The sequence below is a fragment of the Marmota monax genome, unplaced genomic scaffold (assembly GCF_021218885.2).
Source record: "Marmota monax isolate L192 unplaced genomic scaffold, Marmota_monax_Labrador192_F-V1.1 WCK01_AAM20220418_F8-fsc00108, whole genome shotgun sequence".
In the NCBI taxonomy this organism is placed as follows: Eukaryota; Metazoa; Chordata; class Mammalia; order Rodentia; family Sciuridae; genus Marmota; species Marmota monax.
In genome coordinates this window covers 1,151,248-1,172,692 of record NW_026694593.1, presented here as the reverse complement: position 1 = coordinate 1,172,692, position 21,445 = coordinate 1,151,248, and the positions used below count along the sequence as shown (strand labels likewise).

The 21,445-nt window shown below is 49.3% G+C and overlaps 1 protein-coding gene across 1 annotated transcript; it reads right to left on the bottom strand.

Annotated features, from left to right (window-relative positions):
- Positions 1-5,510: 5,510 nt before the first annotated feature.
- Positions 5,511-21,445, bottom strand: Ubqln4 (ubiquilin 4). The gene is made up of 11 exons (XM_046421912.2): positions 21,288-21,445; positions 19,765-19,916; positions 19,225-19,442; positions 18,440-18,702; positions 16,630-16,788; positions 12,765-12,990; positions 11,508-11,647; positions 10,268-10,351; positions 10,063-10,178; positions 9,714-9,900; positions 5,511-7,187 (listed from the first exon to the last, which is right to left on the bottom strand). The coding sequence occupies exons 1-11, from the start codon at positions 21,393-21,395 to the stop codon at positions 7,035-7,037; spliced, it is 1,806 nt and encodes a 601-aa protein (XP_046277868.1). The 5' UTR covers positions 21,396-21,445; the 3' UTR covers positions 5,511-7,034.

Sequence of the window (21,445 nt, the reverse complement as noted above, 5' to 3'; positions counted from 1 at the left end):
TAAATAATTGCTCAACTTAAGGATTGAGCACAATTCAGCCACAATTCAAATCAGGGAAGAGAACATTTTCAACACCACTGAATGCTCCTTTCTTCTTTTTTTAGTATTTATTTTTTAGTTATAGGTGGATACGATATATTTTATTTTTTGTGGTGCTGAGGATCGAACCCTAACCCTCCCACGTGCCAGGCGAGCGCCCTTCCTCTGAGCCCAACGTGCCCCTTTCTAATCACAAATAACCATCTCCCCATTGAGGGAGCAACTCGGTGACCTTTTATGGCAATCACTTCCACTTTGTTCCTTTTGTCCTTTTTTTCTCTTTTTCATTTTTATTTTTAGACAATCATCCTGAAAAGCGTAGACTAGTTTTTACCTAAATAGACACATCAAAAAAAGTAGCTTGATTTTGTCTGTTTTAGAATTTTATATACATGAAACCATGCAGTATTCATTCTTTTGTGTATCCCCCCCCACCTTTTTTTTTTGGTACCAGGGACTGAACTCAGGGGCACTCGACCACTGAGCCACGTCCCCAGCCTATTTTGATTTTATTTAGATATTTAGAGACGGAGTCTCCCTGAGTTGCTCAGTGCCTGGCTTTGGCCGAGGCTGGCTTTGAACTCTCCTGCCTCTGTAGAGCCTCTGGGATTACTGGGGGACGCCACAGCACCCAGCTTCCCGTTTTTGCTTTTTGGAAATCTTCGTTTCATTGACTCTTGCTCTTCTCTTTCATTTTCCATCCTTCCACGTTCCTTGAGCTTATATTACTGGTGTACGTTCTCTCTCTTTGTAAACTTCTTTGGAGGATTGCTTAACTCATTACTTTTCAACCTTTCTTATTTTCCAATATATGCATTTAAAACTATTAATTTCCCTTTACATACTGCTTTAATTGAATTCCACCAGAGTTTATAGGTGATTTTTTTGGTTAGTTTAGTTTTTTTTTTTTTCTTTTTTGTAATGCTAGGGATCAAACCTAGAGTCTCATGCATGCTAGGCAAGCACTTTTACTGCATCACCAGCCTTGGTTAGTTTTTTTTTTTTTTGTACCAGGGATTGAACTGAAGGGTGATTAACCACAGAGCCACATCCCCAGCCTTTTTAAATTTTTGAGACAGTGTGTTGCTAAATCACTTAGGGTCTTGCTAAGTTGCTGAGGCTGACTTTGAACTTGCGATCCTCCTGCCTCAGTCTCCCCAGCAGCTGGGATTATAGGTGTGGGCCACCACACCTGGCCTAATAAACTACTTTTTTTAAAAAATATTTTTTTAGTTGTAGTTGGACACAATACCTTTATTATTTATTTATTTTTGTGTGGTGGTGAGGATCGAACCCAGTGCCTCACACATTCGAGGCAAGTATTCTGCCACCGAGCCACAATCCCAGCCCCCTAATAAAATACTTTTAAAAAACAAATAACCAAGCCAGATACTCTGGTGCATGCCTGTAATCCCACGGGCTGGGGAGAATGAGGAGGAGGATCGACTGTTTGAGGCTAGACTAGGCAACTTAGCCAGTACCTGTCTCAAGATAAAAAATAAGAGCCAGGCAAAATGATGCATGCCGGTAACTCCAGCAACTCAGAAGGCTGAGATTGGAGGGTTGCAAGGTTGAGGTCAGCCTCAGCAATTTAGTGAGGTACTAAGCAATTTCGGAAGACCCTGTCTCAAACAAAAAAACAAACAAACAAACAAACAAAAAGGCCAGGATTGTGACTCAGTGGTAAAATGACCCTGATTCAATTCTCAGTATCAAAAATTTTAAAATAGATTAAAAAATTAAAAAAAAAATTAAAAATCATAATGGCTGGGAATGTTTTTCTGTGGTGGAGTACCCCTGGGTTCAATTCATAGGAGGCTGGGGGACAGTAGATAAAGATGCTTCAGGCTCATCTTGTGCATTTCCTGTCCCAGTCCTAGAATCAGCCATTTAGCCCTATCTCCAAGGAGGGGTGCCTAGTTCTTTTTTTTTTTTTTTTTTTTGAGAATGATATTAGAACCCAGATGATCTGAGTATTCGTAATTGTTGCTATCAAGTGTCATTACTTCTATGCCTTTCAACTGACTGAACAAGGAGATATATGTCTGTATACATATCTATGAATATTTCTATGTATTAACCTAAACAGGAATTCACACTGATGACTCCAATTCTTTTTTTAATATTTTTTAGTTGCAAATAGATCTTTTATTTAATTAATTTATTTATTTATATGCGGTGCTGAGGATCGAACCCAGTGCCTCACCATGCCAGGCAGGCAATCTACCGCTGAGCCACAACCTCAACCCCCTATTTTGTTTTTTACTCTGTGACAGGATCTCACTGAGTTGCTTAGGGCCTCACTAAATTGCTGAGTCTGACTGAATTCACTATCCTTCTGCCTCAGCCTCCCAAGCTGCTGAGATTACAGGTATGCACTACCATGCCCAGCCTGGTCATTTTATTTTAAATGAATATTTATATATATAAATGAATATAATCTTGAGTCTCAGAGCTCAAGATTCATAACTACTAAACTTCACTTGCATGAAGATCCAGATACCGGGTGTGTTTCTCTTGCCTGAGCTAAGGGAAGGGCTGTCTTCCCAACAGATCAGGAGGATAGAGGAAGCAGCCCAGCCGTCTGCCCAATGCCTCAGTTTCCTCCCAGAAGGGACAGATCTCAGATGCCATATGAGCTAGGGATGGGAATGGATGAATGTAATCTTCTTCATTCTTAAACCTTTTTTTTAATACCTCCATGATCAGTTTAATTATATATATATATATATATATATATATATATATGTTGTTAATGGGCTTTTATTTTATTTATTTCTATGTGGTGCTGAGAATTGAACCCAATGCCACACACGTGCCCTTGAGCCACGACCCCAGCCCTAAATGATGATTGTTTTGTTTTTGTGGTCCTGGGGATTGAATTCAGGGGTGCTCTACCTCTGAGGTACATCCCCAGCCTTTATATTTTTTAGGGTCTCACTAAGAGCTCAGGGCCTCCCTAAATTGCTGAGGCTGGCTTTGAACTTGTGATCCTCCTGCCTCAGCCTCTTGAGTCTCTGGGATTACGGGCATGCGTCACAGCACCCAGCTGAAAGACATTTTCACTGGACATAATATTCTAGACGGGCAGTTATAGTCCTTGGCCACAGGGAAAATGCCGTTCTATTCTTTGGCTTTCCCCTTTGCTGTCAAGATATGAGTGACAGTCTGTTGCTCCTTTGAAGGTTAAAAAGTCTTTATTCTCTAGTTGTTTTAAAATATTTTTTCTTTTGCGTACTTTCAGAAGGTAGGTTTATTCATTGGGGTTCATGAATATATAAATTGGTGGTTTTGCTTAATTCTAGGTAAGTATGAGATATCGCTTCTCTAAAGATTGCTTCTTCTGGGGGCTGAGATTGTGGCTCAGCAATAGGGCGCTTGCCTAGCACATGCGAGGCCCTGGGTTCAATCCTCAGCACCACATATAAATAAAATAAAGAGATTGTGTACAACTACAATTAAAAAATAAATATTAAAAATAAAAGATTGCTTCTTCCTCTTTTCTCTCATCTTCTAAGACTCCAGTTAAAATTCTGTTAGCCCAGGGGCTGGGTGTGTAGCTCAGTGGTAGAGGGGCAAGCTCTTACCATTTTGATCCCCAGCACTTCTGTGTTTGATCCCCAGCTCTACACACACACACACAGACACACACACACACACACAGAGTTAGCTCAACTTATGTCTTGTCTTCTGTATTTTCATCCTCTAATTACTCCAGGTTTCATTGTCATAGTTCTTCTGACCTGTTTTTCATATCTGACTGCTTGGCTATATTGAATCTGCAATTAAATCCACCTGTTGAGGTCTTAATTTCACTTATTGTATTTTATTAGCTCAATTTTCTATTTGGGTTTTCTTTTCCCTGCAGTACTAGAGATAGAACCCAGGGGCATTCAACCACTTAGCTACACCCCAGGGCTTTTTAATTTTTGAGACGGGGGTCTCACTAAGTTGCTGGGGGTCTCACTAAGAAACCCAGGCCAACCTTGAACTTCATATCCTCCCGCTTCAGCCTCCTGAGTAGCTGGGATTGCAGGCATGTGCCATTGCACCCAGCCAGACCCCCAACTTTTTTTTTTTAAAGAGAGAGAGAGAGAGAGAGAGAGAGAGAGAGAGAGAGAGAGAGAGGGAGAGAGAGAGAATTTTAATATTTATTTTTTAGTTTTCTGCAGACACAACATCTTTGTTTGTATGTGGTGCTGAGGATCGAACCTGGGCCGCATGCATGCCAGGTGAGCGTGCTACCACTTGAGCCACATCCCCAGCCCGACCCCCAACTTTTTAATTCTTTAGCTCCTGGTCCTTCAAAGGCCCTCAAATATACAGCTCAGCCTCTCAACAACCTTTTCCCAATTAGTTAACTCGTCTAGGTCAAAGACAGTCTGTAGGGCTTTCTTTACCCTCTGGGCTCCAAGCCAAGCTTATTAACCCCTTGGTTTTTCTTGTTTCACTCAGCTTTTTGGATTTCTGGTTAGAGTATCTGTCTGAAGCATCTGGTCTACCATTCTCAAAATTGGGACCTCCCATTCCCTTATCACAGAACTCTAGTGTGTAACTTCTCTACCAAAGATGAAACTTCTGGGTCTGAAGACTTCCTGGAGTTGCATGAGTAGAGGTAGAACCAGGTTTAGTTTCAGAGCTCAAGATTCATAACTACTAAACTTCACCTGCATGAAGATCCAGATACAGGGTTTGTTTCTCTTGCCTGAGCTAAGGGAGGACTGTCCTCCAACAGATCAGGAGGATAGAGGAAGCAGCCCAGCCGTCTGCCCAATGCCTCAGTTTCCTCCCAGAAGGGGCAGATCTCAGATGTCATATGAGCTAGAGATGGGAATGGATGAATGCAGTCTTCCTCATTCTTAAACCTGGTTTTTGATACCTCCATGATCAGTTTAATTTTTTTTTTTCTTTTTTGGTATCAGTGATTGAACCCAGGGGCACTCAACCGCTGAGCATATCCCAGCCTTTTTTTATATTTTACTTAGAGACAGGGTCTTGCTGAGCTGCTTAGGGCCTTGCTAAGTTGCTGAGGCTGGCTTTGAACTTTCATTCCTCCTGCCTCAGTCTCCCGAGCTGCTGGGATTACAGGCATGTGCCACTGCACCTGGCTGATCAGTTATTTATTTATTTATTTTGGGGGTACCAGGGATTGAACTCAAGGGCACTCAACCACTAAGCCACATCCCCAGCCCAATTTTGTATTTTATTAGAGACAGGGTCTCACTGAGTTGCTTAATGCCTTGCCATTGCTGAGGCTGGCTTTGAACTCACGATCCTCCCGTCTCAGCCTCTGGAGCTGCTGGGATTACAGGTGTGCGCCACTGGGCCTGGCCAGTTCTCTCTTAACCGTCAATGCTCCTTAACAGCTGTGGTAACTGAACCCAACTTCAAACCCCTCTAGAGTCCACCTTATTCCTGGTAGAACCAGGATGTTGTCTAGCCAGCCTGCAGCAGAAAACACACCAACACACTTTCACAACAAACATCACACCATTTATTTACAAAGGCCAGTGTGGGAGTTGGGGGAGGTAGGGAGGAAAAGGGCAGACATCTTCTCTGGACTGTTTGGGACCCTTTCCCACTTGGAGCAAAATTCTGTTCCTCTTGCCTCCGTGTTCTCCAAGCAGCGGGGCCATACAGCTGAGGGAGGAGGTGGTAAGAGCCTCCTCCATGCTCCAGTACAGCAATGTCCAGTTCCAGATTAAAGGCATCATTGCCACCATCCCCTCTCCCTCCTCAAATAAACTTTCTGGCCTGGAGGGAAAACAGTAAAAAATGGAAAGACCAGGGGATCTGGAGGGAGAAATCCCCTGTGCTAGTCTCCAAAACAGTGGTGGGTGGTAAGGGTACCAGTCACACCCAACAGCTTCACAAGGGTCCCCACACTGCCTTTCCGTGACCCAGCATCCAGAGGCCTAAGCCCTCCTGGGTGTCCCCATTCTGCTCTAAACCAGCCCTCTTACTCGCTTGTCCCTGTGAGAGGCAGCACTAAACTAGAAATCCACAAAGAACCCGACTGGCCCACCTCACATGTGGGCACACATGCACACACACTACCCACTGCTGAACAGACTCCAATCCCCTCCATACCCTTTGAGTGGAACTCACAATTACCGGGGACAGGAGAGACAGGGAGGTCTTGAGTTCATGGGAACGTGTGTGAGACACTGCTTAGCATCGAGCCCCTTTCTTCAGTTCAAATCCCATTAGTCTACCTATTTCTCCTCCGTCGGGCCTGGGCCTGGAGTCTCTTGCCTAAAGAGCTACTAGTACTCCCAGACCCCAGCTGTAGTTCCATCTGAAGCTTTTTGCTTAGGCTGCCTCCCTGTCCCCTTCCTCTAGGAAATCTCAGTGGCTCCTCTGCCGTAACAGTCTTCATCGCTCTGGTCCAGGGCCTGTTAATTTCCATCCAGAGTGCTGTGCCTTGTGTTCCCCTTTGGATGAGAAGTCCCAACAGAGCCCAAGAAAAAGTCCTAGGTGAAGTGCCCAGAGTAGGGTTTGAGGAGAAAAATCACAGCCTGTTTCACCTGCCCCCACCTTCAGAGTGCGGTGCTAGCCCTGGAGGGCCCAGGGAGGGTGGGGAAGAGGACAGTTACCAAAGGTAAGTTAAGAGAAGCCAAAGCCTAGTGGTGTGGATGGAAGACTGTTCCAGTAAACCAGAGAGTTGGGTCCTCCTGCAACTTTGCAGTCCCCACTGAGAAGTCTGAAGATTGCAAAAGGTGGTGTGGGCAAGGAGGTGGGGTCAACCAACAGAACTGTGAAAACTGTTTAAATAGCTCTGCTCAAGGAGGACCAGGAGAGAAGACTCTGTTAGAGACAGCAGTGAGATCAAAATTCTCAGAGCGGTGGCATTGGGCCCATGCCTCTAAGGTCACCCTACTGTTTGGAGAGTCAAAGAAGAAGACAGAGGGATAAGCTGCAGAGGTTAGGGGCTGACAGAGGAACCAAAGGTCAGTACTGGGTCAGGGGAGAGGCAGGAGGCATGGGCCAAAGGATTAGGAGAGCTGGGAGCCCAGGAGTCTCTCGATAGCTGCGTTGATGTCCCCTCCAGTGGCAATCAGGGCCTGCAGATTGGCCTCACGATTGATGAAACCCATGGAGTTGAGCTGCTCCAGTTGTTGCTGAAATCTCACTTCTGGCGTCTGCACCTGGAGGGGACAGGCCTTATGAAGTGGGCACAGAACCCACCCCAGAGGAGTAGCTGAAGCTGAAGGGCTTACAACACCAACAGGTCCCTGACGTCCTCAGTCACTGGGGTGGGGAGGAGGGGGCTGCACAGGAAGGCCACGGGGAAGAGCTCCTGAGTCACTGAAGAACTATGATAAAAAGGCAGGGATCTTACTTGAAATCAAGTGCCTGATAGGCCTGGGTCACCTTATATTCCTATTTCCCATAAATACTCTGGAGATATTAACAAGTGCTCCAAAAGCCAAACACTCTGTGGCCAAATAAAAGGCATGCCAAACATGCTCCTTCCTGACGGTCATCACACACACAGCCACATTAAGAGGCCAGAGAAGGGGCTGGGGATGTGGCTCAAGTGGTAGCGCGCTCGCCTGGCATGCGTGCGGCCCGGGTTCGATCCTCAGCACCACATACAAACAAAGATGTTGTGTCTGCAGAAAACTAAAAAATAAATATTAAAATTCTCTCTCTCTCTCTCTCTTTCTTTGGGGAAAAAAAAAAAAAAAAAAAAAAGGCCAGAGAAGGGTCCCAAGAAAAAACTGTATGTCTGTATGTATGAAGCTGTAGGAGGGACTGAACACCGGCACCACTGAGCTACATTCCCAGCCCTTTTTAATTTTAGACAGGGTCTTGCTGGGTTGCTGATGCTGGCCTTGAACTTGTTATACTCTGCCTCAGTCTCCGGAGGGGCTGAGTAGCTTCACACTTTTTTTTTTTTTAGTGCCAGGGATTGAATCCAGGAGTGCTCAACCACTCACTGAGGCACATCTCCAGCCCTACCTGTCTGGGTCTCTTTTTATTGTAATACTAAGGATTGAACCCAGGGCCATGCACATGCTAGGCAAGTGCTTTACTATTGAGCTATACCCCCAGCCCTTATTTTTAAATTTTGAGACAGGGTCTTGCTAAGAATGCTAACAGCCCCACTAAGCTGCTGAGGCTAGCCTTGAACTTGCGATCCTTCTGCCTCAGCCTCTGAGGTTGCTGGGATTACACGTGTGCACGACCACCACTGGCTTCACGCACATTTTTGTTGAGCAGCTTTTCCCTGTGGGTCACAGAGGTCAGAGACAATCCAGGGCATCTCTATCTCTTACCTTACTCCAAGCCCTGGCCTTGACTTTGTGGCCCAGGACTCTGCAATCCTTCCAAAGTCTCAGAGGTAGAAGCTGTTTTAATTACCAAACAAATACCCAAGGGGCTGGGAATGTTGCTCAGTTGTCGAATGTGTGCTTACGCTATGCAAGGCCACGGTTCATCTCTAACCCTCCCCTCCCTAAAAGAGGATGAACAGGGGCTGGGGCTGGGGCTTAGTGGTAGAGCACTTGCCTAGCATGTATGAGGCACTGGGTTCCATCCTCAGCACCACACATAAATAAATAAAGATCCATCAACAACTAATTAAAAAAAAAAAAAAAAAGAGGTAGAGTGCTTGCCTCACATGCACAAGGCCCTGGGTTCAATCCCCAGCACCACAAAAAGTAAACAAATAAATAAATAAAAGGTATACTTCTGGCTGGGCACAGTGGCATATGCCTGTAATCTCAGCAATTTGGAAGCTGAGGCAAGGGGATTAGCAAGTTCAAGGCCAGCCTGGGAAACTTAGCAAGACCCAGTTTCTTTTTTTCTTCTTATTTATTCATTTATTTTTGGTTGTCAGTGGATCTTTATTTATTTATATGCAGTGCTGAGAATCGAACCCAGTGCTTCACACATGCTAGCCAAGCGCTCTACCAGCTGAGCCACAGCCCCAGTCCCAGCAAGACCCTGTTTCAAAATTAAAAAGGCTGGGCTGTAGCTCAGAGGTAGAACACTTGCCTCTCACGTGTGAGGCACTGGCTTTGATCCTCAGCACCACATAAAAATAAATAAATAAAACAAAGGTATTAGAAATAAATTAATTAATTAAAGGGCTGGGGAAGTAGCTCAATGGTTGAGCACCCCTGGTTCAATTCCCAGTGGTGGGGGTGGAAAACGTAAATTCTGGAACCAGAATGCCTGGGTTTGAATCATGGCTCCCTTACTTACCAGCTATAAAAATGAGGAATCCACTGAACCTCTCTGGGCCTCAGTTTCCCCATTTGTAATACAGAGGTAATACTAACAATAACTTTCTCCTAAGAATAAGGTAATGGGGCTGGGGCTAGGGCCTAGCATGTGTGAGGCACTGGGTTCAATCCTCTGCACCGCATAGAAACAAATGAATAAAATAAAGGTCCATCAATATCTAAAAAAAAAAAAAAAAAAAAAGAATGAGGTAATGAACTCTTATACAGAGCATCTGGAGCAGTACCGAGCACACCAGGGGACTATCACTATTCAACTCCACCTTACAGCTGTAGGAACTGAACTGAGGGTGGCTGGTGAATGGTAGGCCAGCCAGCTTTGGCCAACTGCAGAGCCGGCCCTGCTGCCTCTGGTCTACGGCTACCCTTGACGCTGCCCGCGGGAAGTGGTGAGCCGGATACCAGCCCTGCTGCCCCTGGTACCTGTGAGTTTCCACTCCCAGCCAAAAGCTGGATCATCTGCTGCACGAGCTGCTGCTGGGCACTGGAAGCCCCGGTGGGAGGAGTCGTGGCGGGCGTGGCTGGCGAAGAGGTGGGGCCCTCGGCCGTAGACCCAGAGCTGCCGCCCGTTGAGGGCGCTGTGGTCCGGGACATCCCAAAAGAGCCAAGGCTGCAGGCAGGAAAGGCCAAGGGTAGGAGCCGGCATTCAAGAGAGTTGGGAATATGAGATCCAGAAGGAAAAACAGCCAGGGGCGATGGGACAGCAGATCCTCGGGGACACAAAGGCTGCCAGAGAGGGCAGAGAGGGGAGGAAGGGGGCACTGGCCCTCACCTGGGTACCAGCCCGGGGGCCTCAGTCTGTAAGGTCTGCAGTCCCTGCTGGATCTGCAGCAAGGCCTGCATGGCCCGGGGATTGGTGAGGATAGACAGGGACTCCGGATTCTGCATCTGGGAAAGAGACAGGCAGCGGGAGTGGTGGGAAGAGCAGGCAGCCTAAGTCCAGAGCCCAGTCCTGCCCCTCTAGGCCCCGTACTCACCTGCTGCAGGAAGACGGGGAGCTGCAGCCGGAGCTGCTCCTGCAGTTGGGGGTTCCCGGCAAAGAGGGGCACATTCACCATCATCTGCCAAAGTGAAGGTAGAAGAGAGAGGCCTGGAATTTCCCACCGGGAGAACTGCCCACAGCCTCAGCCACCCCCACGACCCCCACCACTATAGGAAATCTGGCCAGGGCTCCCAAGGACCTCAGATATCCTAAAGGCCCACGTGGGACAGCAAGGAGATGGAACCATGCTCTGAGAAATGAAGAGTCAGATGTCAGGCTGCTCAGTCTGGTCAGATGGTGGTGACACCAGCTAACACTTCCAAGTACACGGGGCTTACTTTGTGGCACACTATGTTCTAAGCACTTGACATGTGTTAACTTTTCTAATCCTTTAACCTAGTGAGGCAGGAACTAGTCTAATATCATTTTGCAGATGAGGAAACTGGGAGGTTAAATAACTGTTAACTCACAAAGCTGGGACGTGGCAGAACTTGGGATACAAACTCAAGCAGTCCGGCAGTCCCAGTGTTTTGTTTGATTGTGCAGGGGTTAAACCCAGGGCCTCAACTTCCCAACACGCGCTCTACCACTGAACCACGTCCCCAGCCTCTTATTTTTCATTTTGAGAAAAGGTTTCACCAAGTTGCTGAGGCTACTCTTGAACTTGCTATCCTCCTACTCAGCCTCCTGAGTCCCTAGGATAGCAGGTTTTTGCCACTGTGCCCAGAACAACAGTTTTTTTTTTTTGGGGGGGGGGGGTATTTTTACTTGTAGATGGACACAATACCTTTATTTTGTTTATTTATTTTATGTGGTGCTGGGGATCGAACCCAGTGCCTCACGGGTGTGAGGTAAGCGCTCTACCACTGAGCCCCAGCCCCAGCCCCAGCCCCAGCCCCAGAACAGTATTTTTTGTTAGAGTTTGCTTTTTTTTTTTTTGTACCGTGGATTGAACCCAGGAGCACTTAACCACTGAGCCACATCCTCAGCCCTTTTTATATTTTATTCAGAGATAGGGTCTTGCTGATTGCTTAGGGTCTTACTGAATTGCTTAGAGTCTCACTAAGTTGCTGAGGCTGGCTTTGACCTTCAGATCCTCCTGTCTCAGCCTCCTGAGCTGCTGGGATAGCAAGTGTGCGCCACCACGCCCGGCGAACCAGAGTGTTCGGACCAAAAGAAACTGCTCTCACTCAAGGAGCCCTCCCCAGCAACACTCCCCTGAGCCAGTTTGATACCTGAGCAGCAAAGTCAGGGTTCTGGGCAAGTGTCTGCATCATGCTGCGCATGTAGGGGGCTGAAATCACATTCTGCATCAGCTGGGGGTTCTCAGAGATCTGCTGGAGGAGCGCCTGCATTTCTGGGCTGTTGAACATCCCTAGGACGAGGAAGGTGAAATAAAACAGGAGAGAAGTGGTCCAGATGGGAACCACATGCTTCACTTCAGTCTACCTTACTTGGACACTGAATGGTCATGAAACTCAGAAAGGCAATGCTCAAGGGCACCCAAGTACTGTGGCAAGGCTCCAGGCCTCCGAGCCTGAGGAAAGTCTGTCCTTCTCTGGCCTGGACTTCTCCATCCACTTTTCTAAGAACAAGCCAGCTAGAAACTGGGTCTAATTCATGCCCTTTCTGGACTGTTCCTGCCACAAGCTCAGATAATGTCTGAGTTGGAAAGGATTAAATGTCACCTAGACCAGTGTTTTTCAAACTTGTCTTAGTAGCAGAGACCCTTTCCTCAAGCCAAATCTCACTCAGAAACCACGTATGTCAGTGGTCTGGTTGGAGCTGGGACAGGAGGCCGAGAGCCTCTCCTATTTGGTTCTTCCTCATCCTGGAGATGGGGCTGTAGATGGTCCCGACTCCCCAGAACTCAGGAACACAATTTGAAAACCATGGACCAAATTCCAGTCCTTATTTTATAGATAAGGACACTGAAGCGCATGGAGGGGAAAGGACTTTCCCATTCCAGATATCCCCCAGTGAACAGAGAAATCAGGGCATCCACCAAAGACATCCCCAGGGCCATGTGTACAGTCAGAGTCCAGATAAATGGGGCATTCTGTAGGGTTGCACAGTGCATCACTTGTCTGTGTAAGGCAGCCCTGCACATCTACCTCCATCAGTTACACATCTGCCTGTCCCCAAGTCTGCCCTGATTTTCCTCCACCCCTGCCTACCCCACCCCACTCTCGCCTCCCACTCTGGCCCATTTACACTGGATGGTGCCAAAGGTGCTCATGGAGCCTGGGAATCGGGACCTGGTTTATTCACGAGCCATTGTTCAGGTCACTCCCAGGGATATCAGGACATGGCCAAAATCAAAGTCTCCCCCTCGGAACAGTGGGGCCACTACTCTAGGCTGCTAAGCCCCCTCAGTAGCCTTAATACAGTCCCACCTATTTTCAATATCCTGGAACAGTGTGAATCCCACTTAGTCCTGGGGGCAGGGGACTGCCCTGGTGACCCCACTAAACTTCCACCCTAGGACATACCTGACCCCAGGCTAGCCGCATTGATCCCAAAAGGGTTCGAGACTGTCGGGTGCACCTGGCTGGTCCCCGATCCTCCGGTGCCCTCCCCACCGGACCCGGGGGCCTGGGAGGCGGGGGGCGAGGGGCTCCAGGGGTTAGGGAGGGGCTCTCGATTCTCAGTCCGCAGAGGTTGGGAGGATGAGCTGTCGGAGTTCCCGGCCAGGGAAGAGAAGGGATTGTTGCCAAACTGGGAGGAGGGAAAGGTTTTGGGTTAAGGACTGAAACAAGTTAGGGACAAGGGCTATGCCCTTTCTCTTCTCTCTCCTAAGAGACTCCCCTCCCCCAGAAAAGGGAGGGAGATCAAGAACTTGGACTCCAGGTCCCAGCTGTTTGCCCAATAACGGACAGCTCCACCCTTGCCCTGGGGGTGGGAGCTGGCTGATGCTAATGACCACGTAACTGATCCCTTAGATAACTGGGAACTTCCCTCCTCTCCTGGTGGCTCTAAGTTGGTCTCTCTCTCTTTGTGACCTGAAGCACTTTACACACACCTTTCCCACTGTGTAATAAGATATTTGTTTTCCTGTAGCTTTTAAGGGGCAAAGATTTACCTTTGTAGCTTCAACTCCAATATTACTAGGTGCTCAATAAACTGCTGACTTGATGGGAGCGGCTCTTAGACCTGGCCCTCTCATTCAACCTTGACCTACCCCCAGCTCCCCTTCTCCCAGCCCTCTTAGTCTGGTGCTAAATCCCCAGAACCTTCTCCCCAACTCTCCAGGTCCATAAGAGGCATTCTCTGTCCATTCAGGCCCACCACGGTGGCGCCCTCTAGTGGAGTACACCTCTAGCTGCGCATGCCCTCTTCTAGGTTTTCTCCTTTCCCTCTTCTGTGGAGCCCCAAAAGGAACCTCCTACTCTGGGTCTTCAGCCCAACAGGTCTTGATCCCTCTCATGCCTCAGTACCAGGGCCCCCACTGTGTTCCCGAGGGTGGCCCAGGTCTGCACCTCAGGGAACGAGGAGTGCCCTCTCAGCACTCCGGACAGAGGGACAGAGCTCGGGAGTCCAGGGCTGTACTTGCTGCGGGTGTTCCACACCCTACTGCACTGCTTAGCCTTCCTCAGGGTCACAGAGCTCAGCAGTCCCTCTCTGAGCAGCCCAGCCCCTCTCCACCGTGGGGTTTCCTACACAGTCACTTTTCCTGTTATTCTAAGTGGCCACGGGAACACAGATGATCAAGGGCTCCTCTCTGAGCAGTGGTTCCTTGCCTTACCAGATGCCTGTTCAGATAACAGGGCTTGCAGGCCAGGGTTCACATACCATAATTTCAATCTTTGTCCCTGCTTCAGATTTCCTGTTCTGGTAATCCGCCTAGCACCTTACTCTACCTAGTCTCAGCTCTGCTTTGTTCTTCCTGGTATACCCGACAGACTCTCTTCCTAAACAACCCACAGTGCTAGCAGCTGCTATTTATTGAACACCTACTATTTATTCTAATGCTCAAAAGATCCCTCGAATACTCTAGTTCTCAAAGTGTGGTCCTAGAATCCTGCAAGGTTTAAAATGATTTTTATGATTCTAAGATATTAATTTGCCTTTTTCACTCTTATTGTCTCATAAGGATATGGTGTAGTTTTCCAGAGGCTTCGTAAGGTGACATTCAGTGGAACAAGTACAGATCTGAGAAGCCAACTGTTTTGTATAGAAAGCCAGGCATTAAAGAGATCTGCAAAAATGTGAAACAAGGCCAACTTTCCTGTAAAGTTTTATTTGCCTTGGAAAACACTTATTTTTCAAAAGAATGTTATTTATTTTAGCCAGGCATGGTAGTGCACACTGAGGCAGCAGGATCACAAGTTGGAGGCCAGCCTCAGCAATTTAGTGAGGCCCTAAAGAACTTAGTGAGATCCTGTCTCAAAATGAAAAATAAAAAAGGGCTGGAGATGTGGCTCAGTGGTTAAGTACCCCTGGGTTCAATCACCAGTACCTAAATAAATAAAATAAAAATAGATTCACAGTTGATCCCTCAAGCAATTTAAAAAATCTGAAAGAGCGATGCCAAGAATAACAAGATGGTCCTGAAGAATATGGTGAGGAATTTCACTCTACCAGATACCAAGGCTGATTAAGACAATTAGGGATGGTTGTAGGGAGAGAGACGGGACAGGGGAGCAGAAGAGCCAGCAAAAGAAAACTCAGCTTGGAGACTTGGTGGAGGGAAGAACTTCAAGAAGGACTCATCTGTTGGGAAAGCAGGGCCGCCCAGGACATGGACCCTTTCCTTTCCACAGGAACAAATCAGGTGGGATCCCGCCCTCACACCAGGGTGTAAGTTAATTGTGAAATTCATCAAGCTGTACACTTGAGGGTATGTCACTCTTCTGTAGTTCTCTTAATCTTCAATAAAATGTTTCAAAAGGAGCAAGTTAGAGTGACAGGAACAGCTGATACCACTTCCACAAGGTTTGGTATGGGAAAGAATACTAGAGATGTTCATGGATATATGCAAAAGTAATAAAGGAATCCAATGATAAACCCTGCCCTCAGGAGAGCAGTTCCTTCTGCTGAGGAGACGAGAGAATCCCAGTGAAGTCTACGACTCGACCTAGAATGACTTATTTGAAAATATTAGATATTAGTGACTGTGGGTGGCAGAGGACCTCTCCCCCCCCCCTTTTTTTTTTGTAGGTGGGTACAAGACCTTTATTTTGTTATTTTTATGTGGTGCTGAGAACCAAACCCAGTGTCTCAGGCATACTAGGCGAGTGCTCACCACTGAGCCCCAACCCCAGCCCAAGAGGATCCCTTTTGTATACCTTTTTTGGCTTGCATGACTTTCCATACTTTTTGAATACTTTTTATTTTGTGTAACTTCTGAATTTTGAAACATACAGATATATAATATGTTTGACATAAAATTAAGTTTTGAGGCTGAGACAGGAGGATGGCAAGTTTGAGGCCAGCCTCAGCAACTTAGCAAGACCTTAAGCAATGTAGTGAGATCCTGTCTCAAAAGAAAAAAAGGGGGGGGGGCGCCTGGGACTGCAGCTCAGTGGTAAAGTGCCCCTGTGTTCAATCCCAGAAAAAAAAAAAAAAAGAACCAAGAAAGGAATTAAAATTATATGTGGCAGGATGGCATTGTGGCTCAGTGGTAGAGTGCTTGTCTCGCATGCATGAGGCATTGGGTTTGATCCTCAGCACCACATAAACAAATAAAGGAATAATACCCATCTACAACTTAAAAAAAAAAAAAAAAATATATATATATATATATATATATATATATATATATACACACACACACATATATATATAGCAACCGGCAACCTGGGTACAAGAGAATGCTAAATTTTTATCTATACTTTTTGTATATTTGGAATAAATTCATAAAGCATTTTTAAAAATGCATAATCCCAGGCCATTTTGTAAGAGGTTGATTAATTGCAAATGTTGCTCAGAGCTGGGAAGCAGGAATCTCATTATTAACAAGCTCCCCAGGTGACGCTGATGCAGGTGAGCCATGGACCACACTTGAGACACACTGTACTAGGGCTGATGTGACCCCACCCAGGTCTGCCCCACAATTCTGAACCCCTGATACAAGAAGTTTGTCAAAACAATGTCAAGTCCCTCAAACACACCACCTCACCAAGTTCTCTATGGATCTCTGCTGTGTGCTACCCTCAGTCCACGACAAGCTGGACTCCTGGTTTGACAAGCTGGACTCCTGGTTTGCACTGCTGCAGAATGCCTCCTAGCCAAGGCCCACCCCTCAGGGAACTGCAGAAGGATGGAGGGGCAGACAACAGCCCAGCCCTGGCCTCAGCAGGGGGCAGAGAATCCTAAGCCAGACAGACCCTCCCCTAGCCCAGCCCCTGGCCCCACCTGTTCCCGGGCAGCACTGAACATGGGCTCCTGGATGTCGGTGTACATGCGGCGCAGGGCATTGTAACCCCCAGGGATGCTCTCGAGGTTACTCAGGGCCCGGTCCTGGTTCCGCATCATCTCTTGCATCATTGCAGGATTCCGAGCAAGCTCCATTGTCTGGTGAAGGGAGAGAGACGCCATGGGCCCTGGAACCAGGGGAGCACCAAGCTGGGTGCGGTGGCACACACCTGTAACCCCAGCTACTTCATCGCAACTTTGAGGCCAGATTGGGCAACTTAGTGAGACCATGTCTCAAAATTAAAAACCTGGGCACGTAGCTTGGTAGAGCACTCCTGGGTTCAATCCTCACTCACACACACACCCTGAGGAGGGGCTCTGCTTGAGGAATGCGTAAGTGCACAGCCCAAAGCTGCAGGAGCAGACCGCCTACCTCTATTGTCATCTGGCCCCAGCCTTGCACCCTGTGGCTTTTTCTAAAGGAGGACAAGGCTCTCAGGTGGGGTGAGACAGCAGTTTCCCTCTCTCAGGTTCATGGGCTCAAGGAAGGGTATCAGGAAGCAGGAGGAAAGTGAGTAAGAAGGGATATGAGAAAGGAGAGGAGGCAGAGAGAACAGGAACATCTGCTCATCACCTACTGCACACAGGCGCTGGGCTAAGCGGCCCACAATAACCCTGCAGGCTGGGTGTGCCTGCCCCTCACTGGCAGGTGAGGAAACAGGCTCAGAGATGTCGTCTCCAGCACCAGGACACACAACCAGTTAGCAGGGGAGGCAGCTGGGGCCAGGTTGGTGTGTCTGGTCAGGATCACACTGTGGCTCCTAGTAAACAACTACAAGTTGGGCAGGGAAGGACTCTGCTGGGACAGTGCTCCACACACCCCTTGACCACCACCCCAGTCTTTGGCCTGATTGAGCCTTAAGCCACACTGAAGATGGGGGCTTTCTGTTCTGGTGCCCATGGCCTGAATCCACACCAGGGGATTTATGACAAGGTGAGCAAGCCACTTCTTATTCCCATCCAACTCGGAACACCTTCCCTCTCCTTGTTCCAACATCTGTTCCACACCTGCCTCTTCTAAGACTGCTTTCCAGACTATACCCCTGCCTTCACAGAACTCCCACTTGTCCCATAGTCCAAATACCCAATCAGTACTTACTGAGTGACCACTACATATAGGCACAGTTTTAGACAAGGAACAACTCTCCTAACAGAAGCTGTCTTTTGGTGAGTCCTGCACTGGTGTCCACAACTCTGCTGCGAGGACCATCTGCTCTCGTCCCCTGGTGGACTGGACCATGAGATGAAGTCCCCAAACACCAACACTCAAACAGCCCCTGCTGGGCCTCTTCCCCAGGCCTACTCGGCCATAATAATGCTCTCCAACATCCTACTGTCTCTTATTTCCAGGGCTTTGCCTTACTGCCCCTTGACCTCGAGTTTTTTTTTTTTTTCTTTCTTCCCCTAGTTTACCCACCTTCTTCCTTTAGGTCTCAGCTTGGTGACACCTCCTCCACCAGGCCTTCTCCAAGCCCCAGGATAGGGTCAGAAGCCCTTTCTTATGCTGTGATTGTCCTTAGGACACTGGTGACTGCGCTTAGGACAGCAACGACCGCACTGTTCTATAATTGCCCATTCACTTGTCCCCTTCCCTTGGACACCAGGAGTTCCTAGAAAGCTAGGCATGAATCTTTTTATCCCTGTACCTCAAATGTCTGAAACGTGGCTGCTAAGTGAGTGAATGAACAAATGGACGTTGGAGAGGCTGGTGCCAGTGCCTCTCCACCCTCCAGCCTTCTGCCCTACCCACCTGCCGCATGAGCTCGGGGTTGTTGAGCATGTGGCTGATCTCGGGGTTCCGCTCCATCAACTGCTGCATCTGGGGGTTGGCCATGATCATGTGGCGCATCAGGTCAGGGTTAGACATCATGTCCTGGACCAGGGGGTTCTCCATGATCTGCGACAGCATCTCAGGGTTGGACATCAGCTGCCTCTGCATCTGCTGCTGCAGCTCCATGAAGTTGGCAGAGCCCAGGCCCAGACTGCCCAGGCCCAGGATGCCCCCAAAGCCAGCTGTGAGGAGGGGGCAGGGTCACAGTTCACCCCAGGAGCCCTTCCCCCTCCTAGCACAGCCACGGAATTGGGTCTCCAGGATGGGTGGGCCCGGGGGCTTCTCACATCTCCCTCTTCCAGTGACTTCCACAGTCCCCGCCCTGGTCTGCTTTGGGCAGAGAGATGTCAGCCTAGGGAGGGTTGAGAGCACTTCCATCCACCAGCAGGGCACCGCTCAATGAGTAAATTAAGTCCTCCCATCAGCCTACTGTTGGAGCCATCTTTTCCAATCTCCTCACTCAGGGGCCCCCACATCCCCATCTCCATCTCTCCCTTCCCTCCTAGCACTTGAGCTATGTTCCCCTCCTCCAGGAAGCCCTCACAGACTGGCTTCCTCCTCAGCTTGGCTCAAGCACCAGGGTCTGGAACGCTGTGTCCAGGGCTCCCCTTCCCATCCCACTAAGAGCAAGGACTGTCTCTCCCTCCTTGGCTCCCCACACTCCAGCACAACCCAGGATCGTGTTCTCCTCCCCAAGGGCTTACAGAGAATAGATGCAGTAGCACTGGGGGGTCCCTCCCCTGCCCCTGGTGAGGGACCCCCACCACTGCTCCTCCGGCTTCCACTGCCAGCATCCGAAGTGGCACTGCCAGAGGTAGAGGGATGGGCAGGGGTGGCAGGTGAAGCGGGCGTGGTGGAGGGCGCTGAGGCAGGGTCTGGAGTGGAGGGGGACGAAGCAGTGACAGCAGCTGGATCTTGGGCCCTGAGGACAGAGAAGGGAGGCTCCCCGTTGGAGTGGGTACAGAAGAGGGAAGGCAGCACAGTGACGTCTGGATCCGTGTGCCGCACAGCCACTGCAAGCCGAGGCCGCCTCTAAACCACCATCACCCCCACCTCAGACTGGGAGGGGTGCTGGGGCGTCAGTCACCAGGGAGAGGGGGGAGGTCACTAGCATCATGTGTTCAGGGCGTTCTAGGTGCTAAGTCAGGTCCCCTTGCCCAGACCCCCTGCCTGGCCTGGGTCCTTCAGGAAATAGGGATGGGAGTCCCAGTCCACAGTGAGGTCTGCTCTTCTCCTCAACTTACTTCTGAGGGGTCTTGATCACCAAATGGACAGTGAGCCCATCCTTGATCCCATGCTGGTTCAGTGTGTCCCCATCCTTGAGGATCTTGCCTGCGAAGATCAGGACCAGCTGATCCTGCTGAGCCTTAAACCTCCGGGAGATTTCCTCTTTGAACTGTTATCAAGAGGCAAATATCATTATGGAGTCTGCATGGGCTTTGCCCACCAGAGACTCTGCTTCTACTCTGACTGCTACTCAAGGGAAGTTCTTTCTACAGTCTCAACGCCATCCCTCCAGCTGCAGCTCTTTGAATCAAGGAGATGGATAAGCAAGAGGCACTTTTCTCAATTCCATGCCAGAGTCTCCTACCCTAGAAAGCCCTTGCTGCCCCTCCATCCAGCTCTCAGTGAGGGTACTGCATGGGCACTCTCCCCATGCCAACTCCTTCCCCAACCTTGGATCTGTCTTGCTTCATCCTTTTCTCCTCTCTTAATTCCCAGCTTTCTCATAACAACTACAACCAAGGGACCCCAGTTATTGGGCACTAACCCCTCACTGGTTAGCTGTCTAATGTATTAGTTATTATCTCCTTTTTAAAAGAAGAGAAAACCAAGGATCAGCGAGGTTAGGTCAACTTGTCCTGGGGAGATGGGAACTCAGGTCTGGACATCAAAGTCCAGGCTTTTGACCAGAAACACCCCCCTCCCCTCAGGGCTGTGTTCAAATTCAGTCTTACAGAGAATACTATTTAAATTATAGTATTTAGTAATTTTATATGGGGGGGGTAGCAGTATGAGTTGACTCTCCAAATTCTATCAGCTCCTCCAAAACAAAACAAAACACACATTCTAAGTAAAAACAGTGCACTTGCTGAGCAAAAGCAGCTTCCAGATCCCTCTCTTCCAACCAGATGGCCTATCTTAAGCCCCGCCTAGGTGAAATTCTGGGGCTGCCACAAGCCGGGGAGAGTAAGGTAACAGTCCCTCCTCACTCATTCAAAAAGATTTTATTGAGCACCTACTGCACTCCGAGCATCCCAGAAGGGCCAAGAACCATTAACTGCCTCGACTCAAGAGAGTGCAAGGCTTGGGGCCGCGGGAAAGACCCCCTGCCCTGGCGCTCAGCGGACACTGGGCGCTCCCCGAGGCGCACAGCAGGCGCCCGGCGCTCCGCCGGTTTCCTTTGGCTCAGCCCCGGGCTGGGGCCCCACTCTGCCTCGGCGACTCGAACCCCGACCAGAAACGCGGGCGTGCAACCCGCCAGAGCCCAGGCTCTCCGGCCCGGTGCGGGTGACGGTGTCCCCTCCCCGCTCTCCACCACGCCCCCAGCCCTGGCCACCACAAGCCAAACCCGTCCCCCAACACGCGCCACGCTCCCGCGACCTACCCTCGGAGGGCGCCCCCTATCCGCCCCTCGGTCCCGCCGCCCGAGTCCCCGCTGGCCCCGGCCCTGCTGTCGGGGGCAGTCCCGACGCCAGGCCGTCACTCGGGCCCCCCACCCCTGTGGACCCCTCCTCCGAGCGCCCACCCCACTCGGCCGCACTACCTCCTTGACCGAGGCTCGGTCGCAGATCACAATTTCCTCCTTGTCCTTGGGGGTCTTGACGGTGACCCGAATCGGGGGCCTCGTCTCGGCCCCGCTTGGCTCCGCCATGCCGCCGCCGCCGCCGCCACCCGGCCGCCCGCCAGCCCGTCCGGCTCCTC

Bases quoted from the DNA above. Each gene is read 5' to 3' on its own strand.
- Ubqln4 (XM_046421912.2), bottom strand. From the start codon at position 21,395: ATGGCGGAGCCAAGCGGGGCCGAGACGAGGCCCCCGATTCGGGTCACC. The intron at 11,648-12,764 runs GTATGTCCTAGG...TCCTCGTCCTAG, and splicing joins TGCGGCTAGCCTGGGGTCAG to GGATGTTCAACAGCCCAGAA. The intron at 7,188-9,713 runs GTACCAGGGGCA...TGTCCCCTCCAG, and splicing joins CTGGGAGTGGAAACTCACAG to GTGCAGACGCCAGAAGTGAG.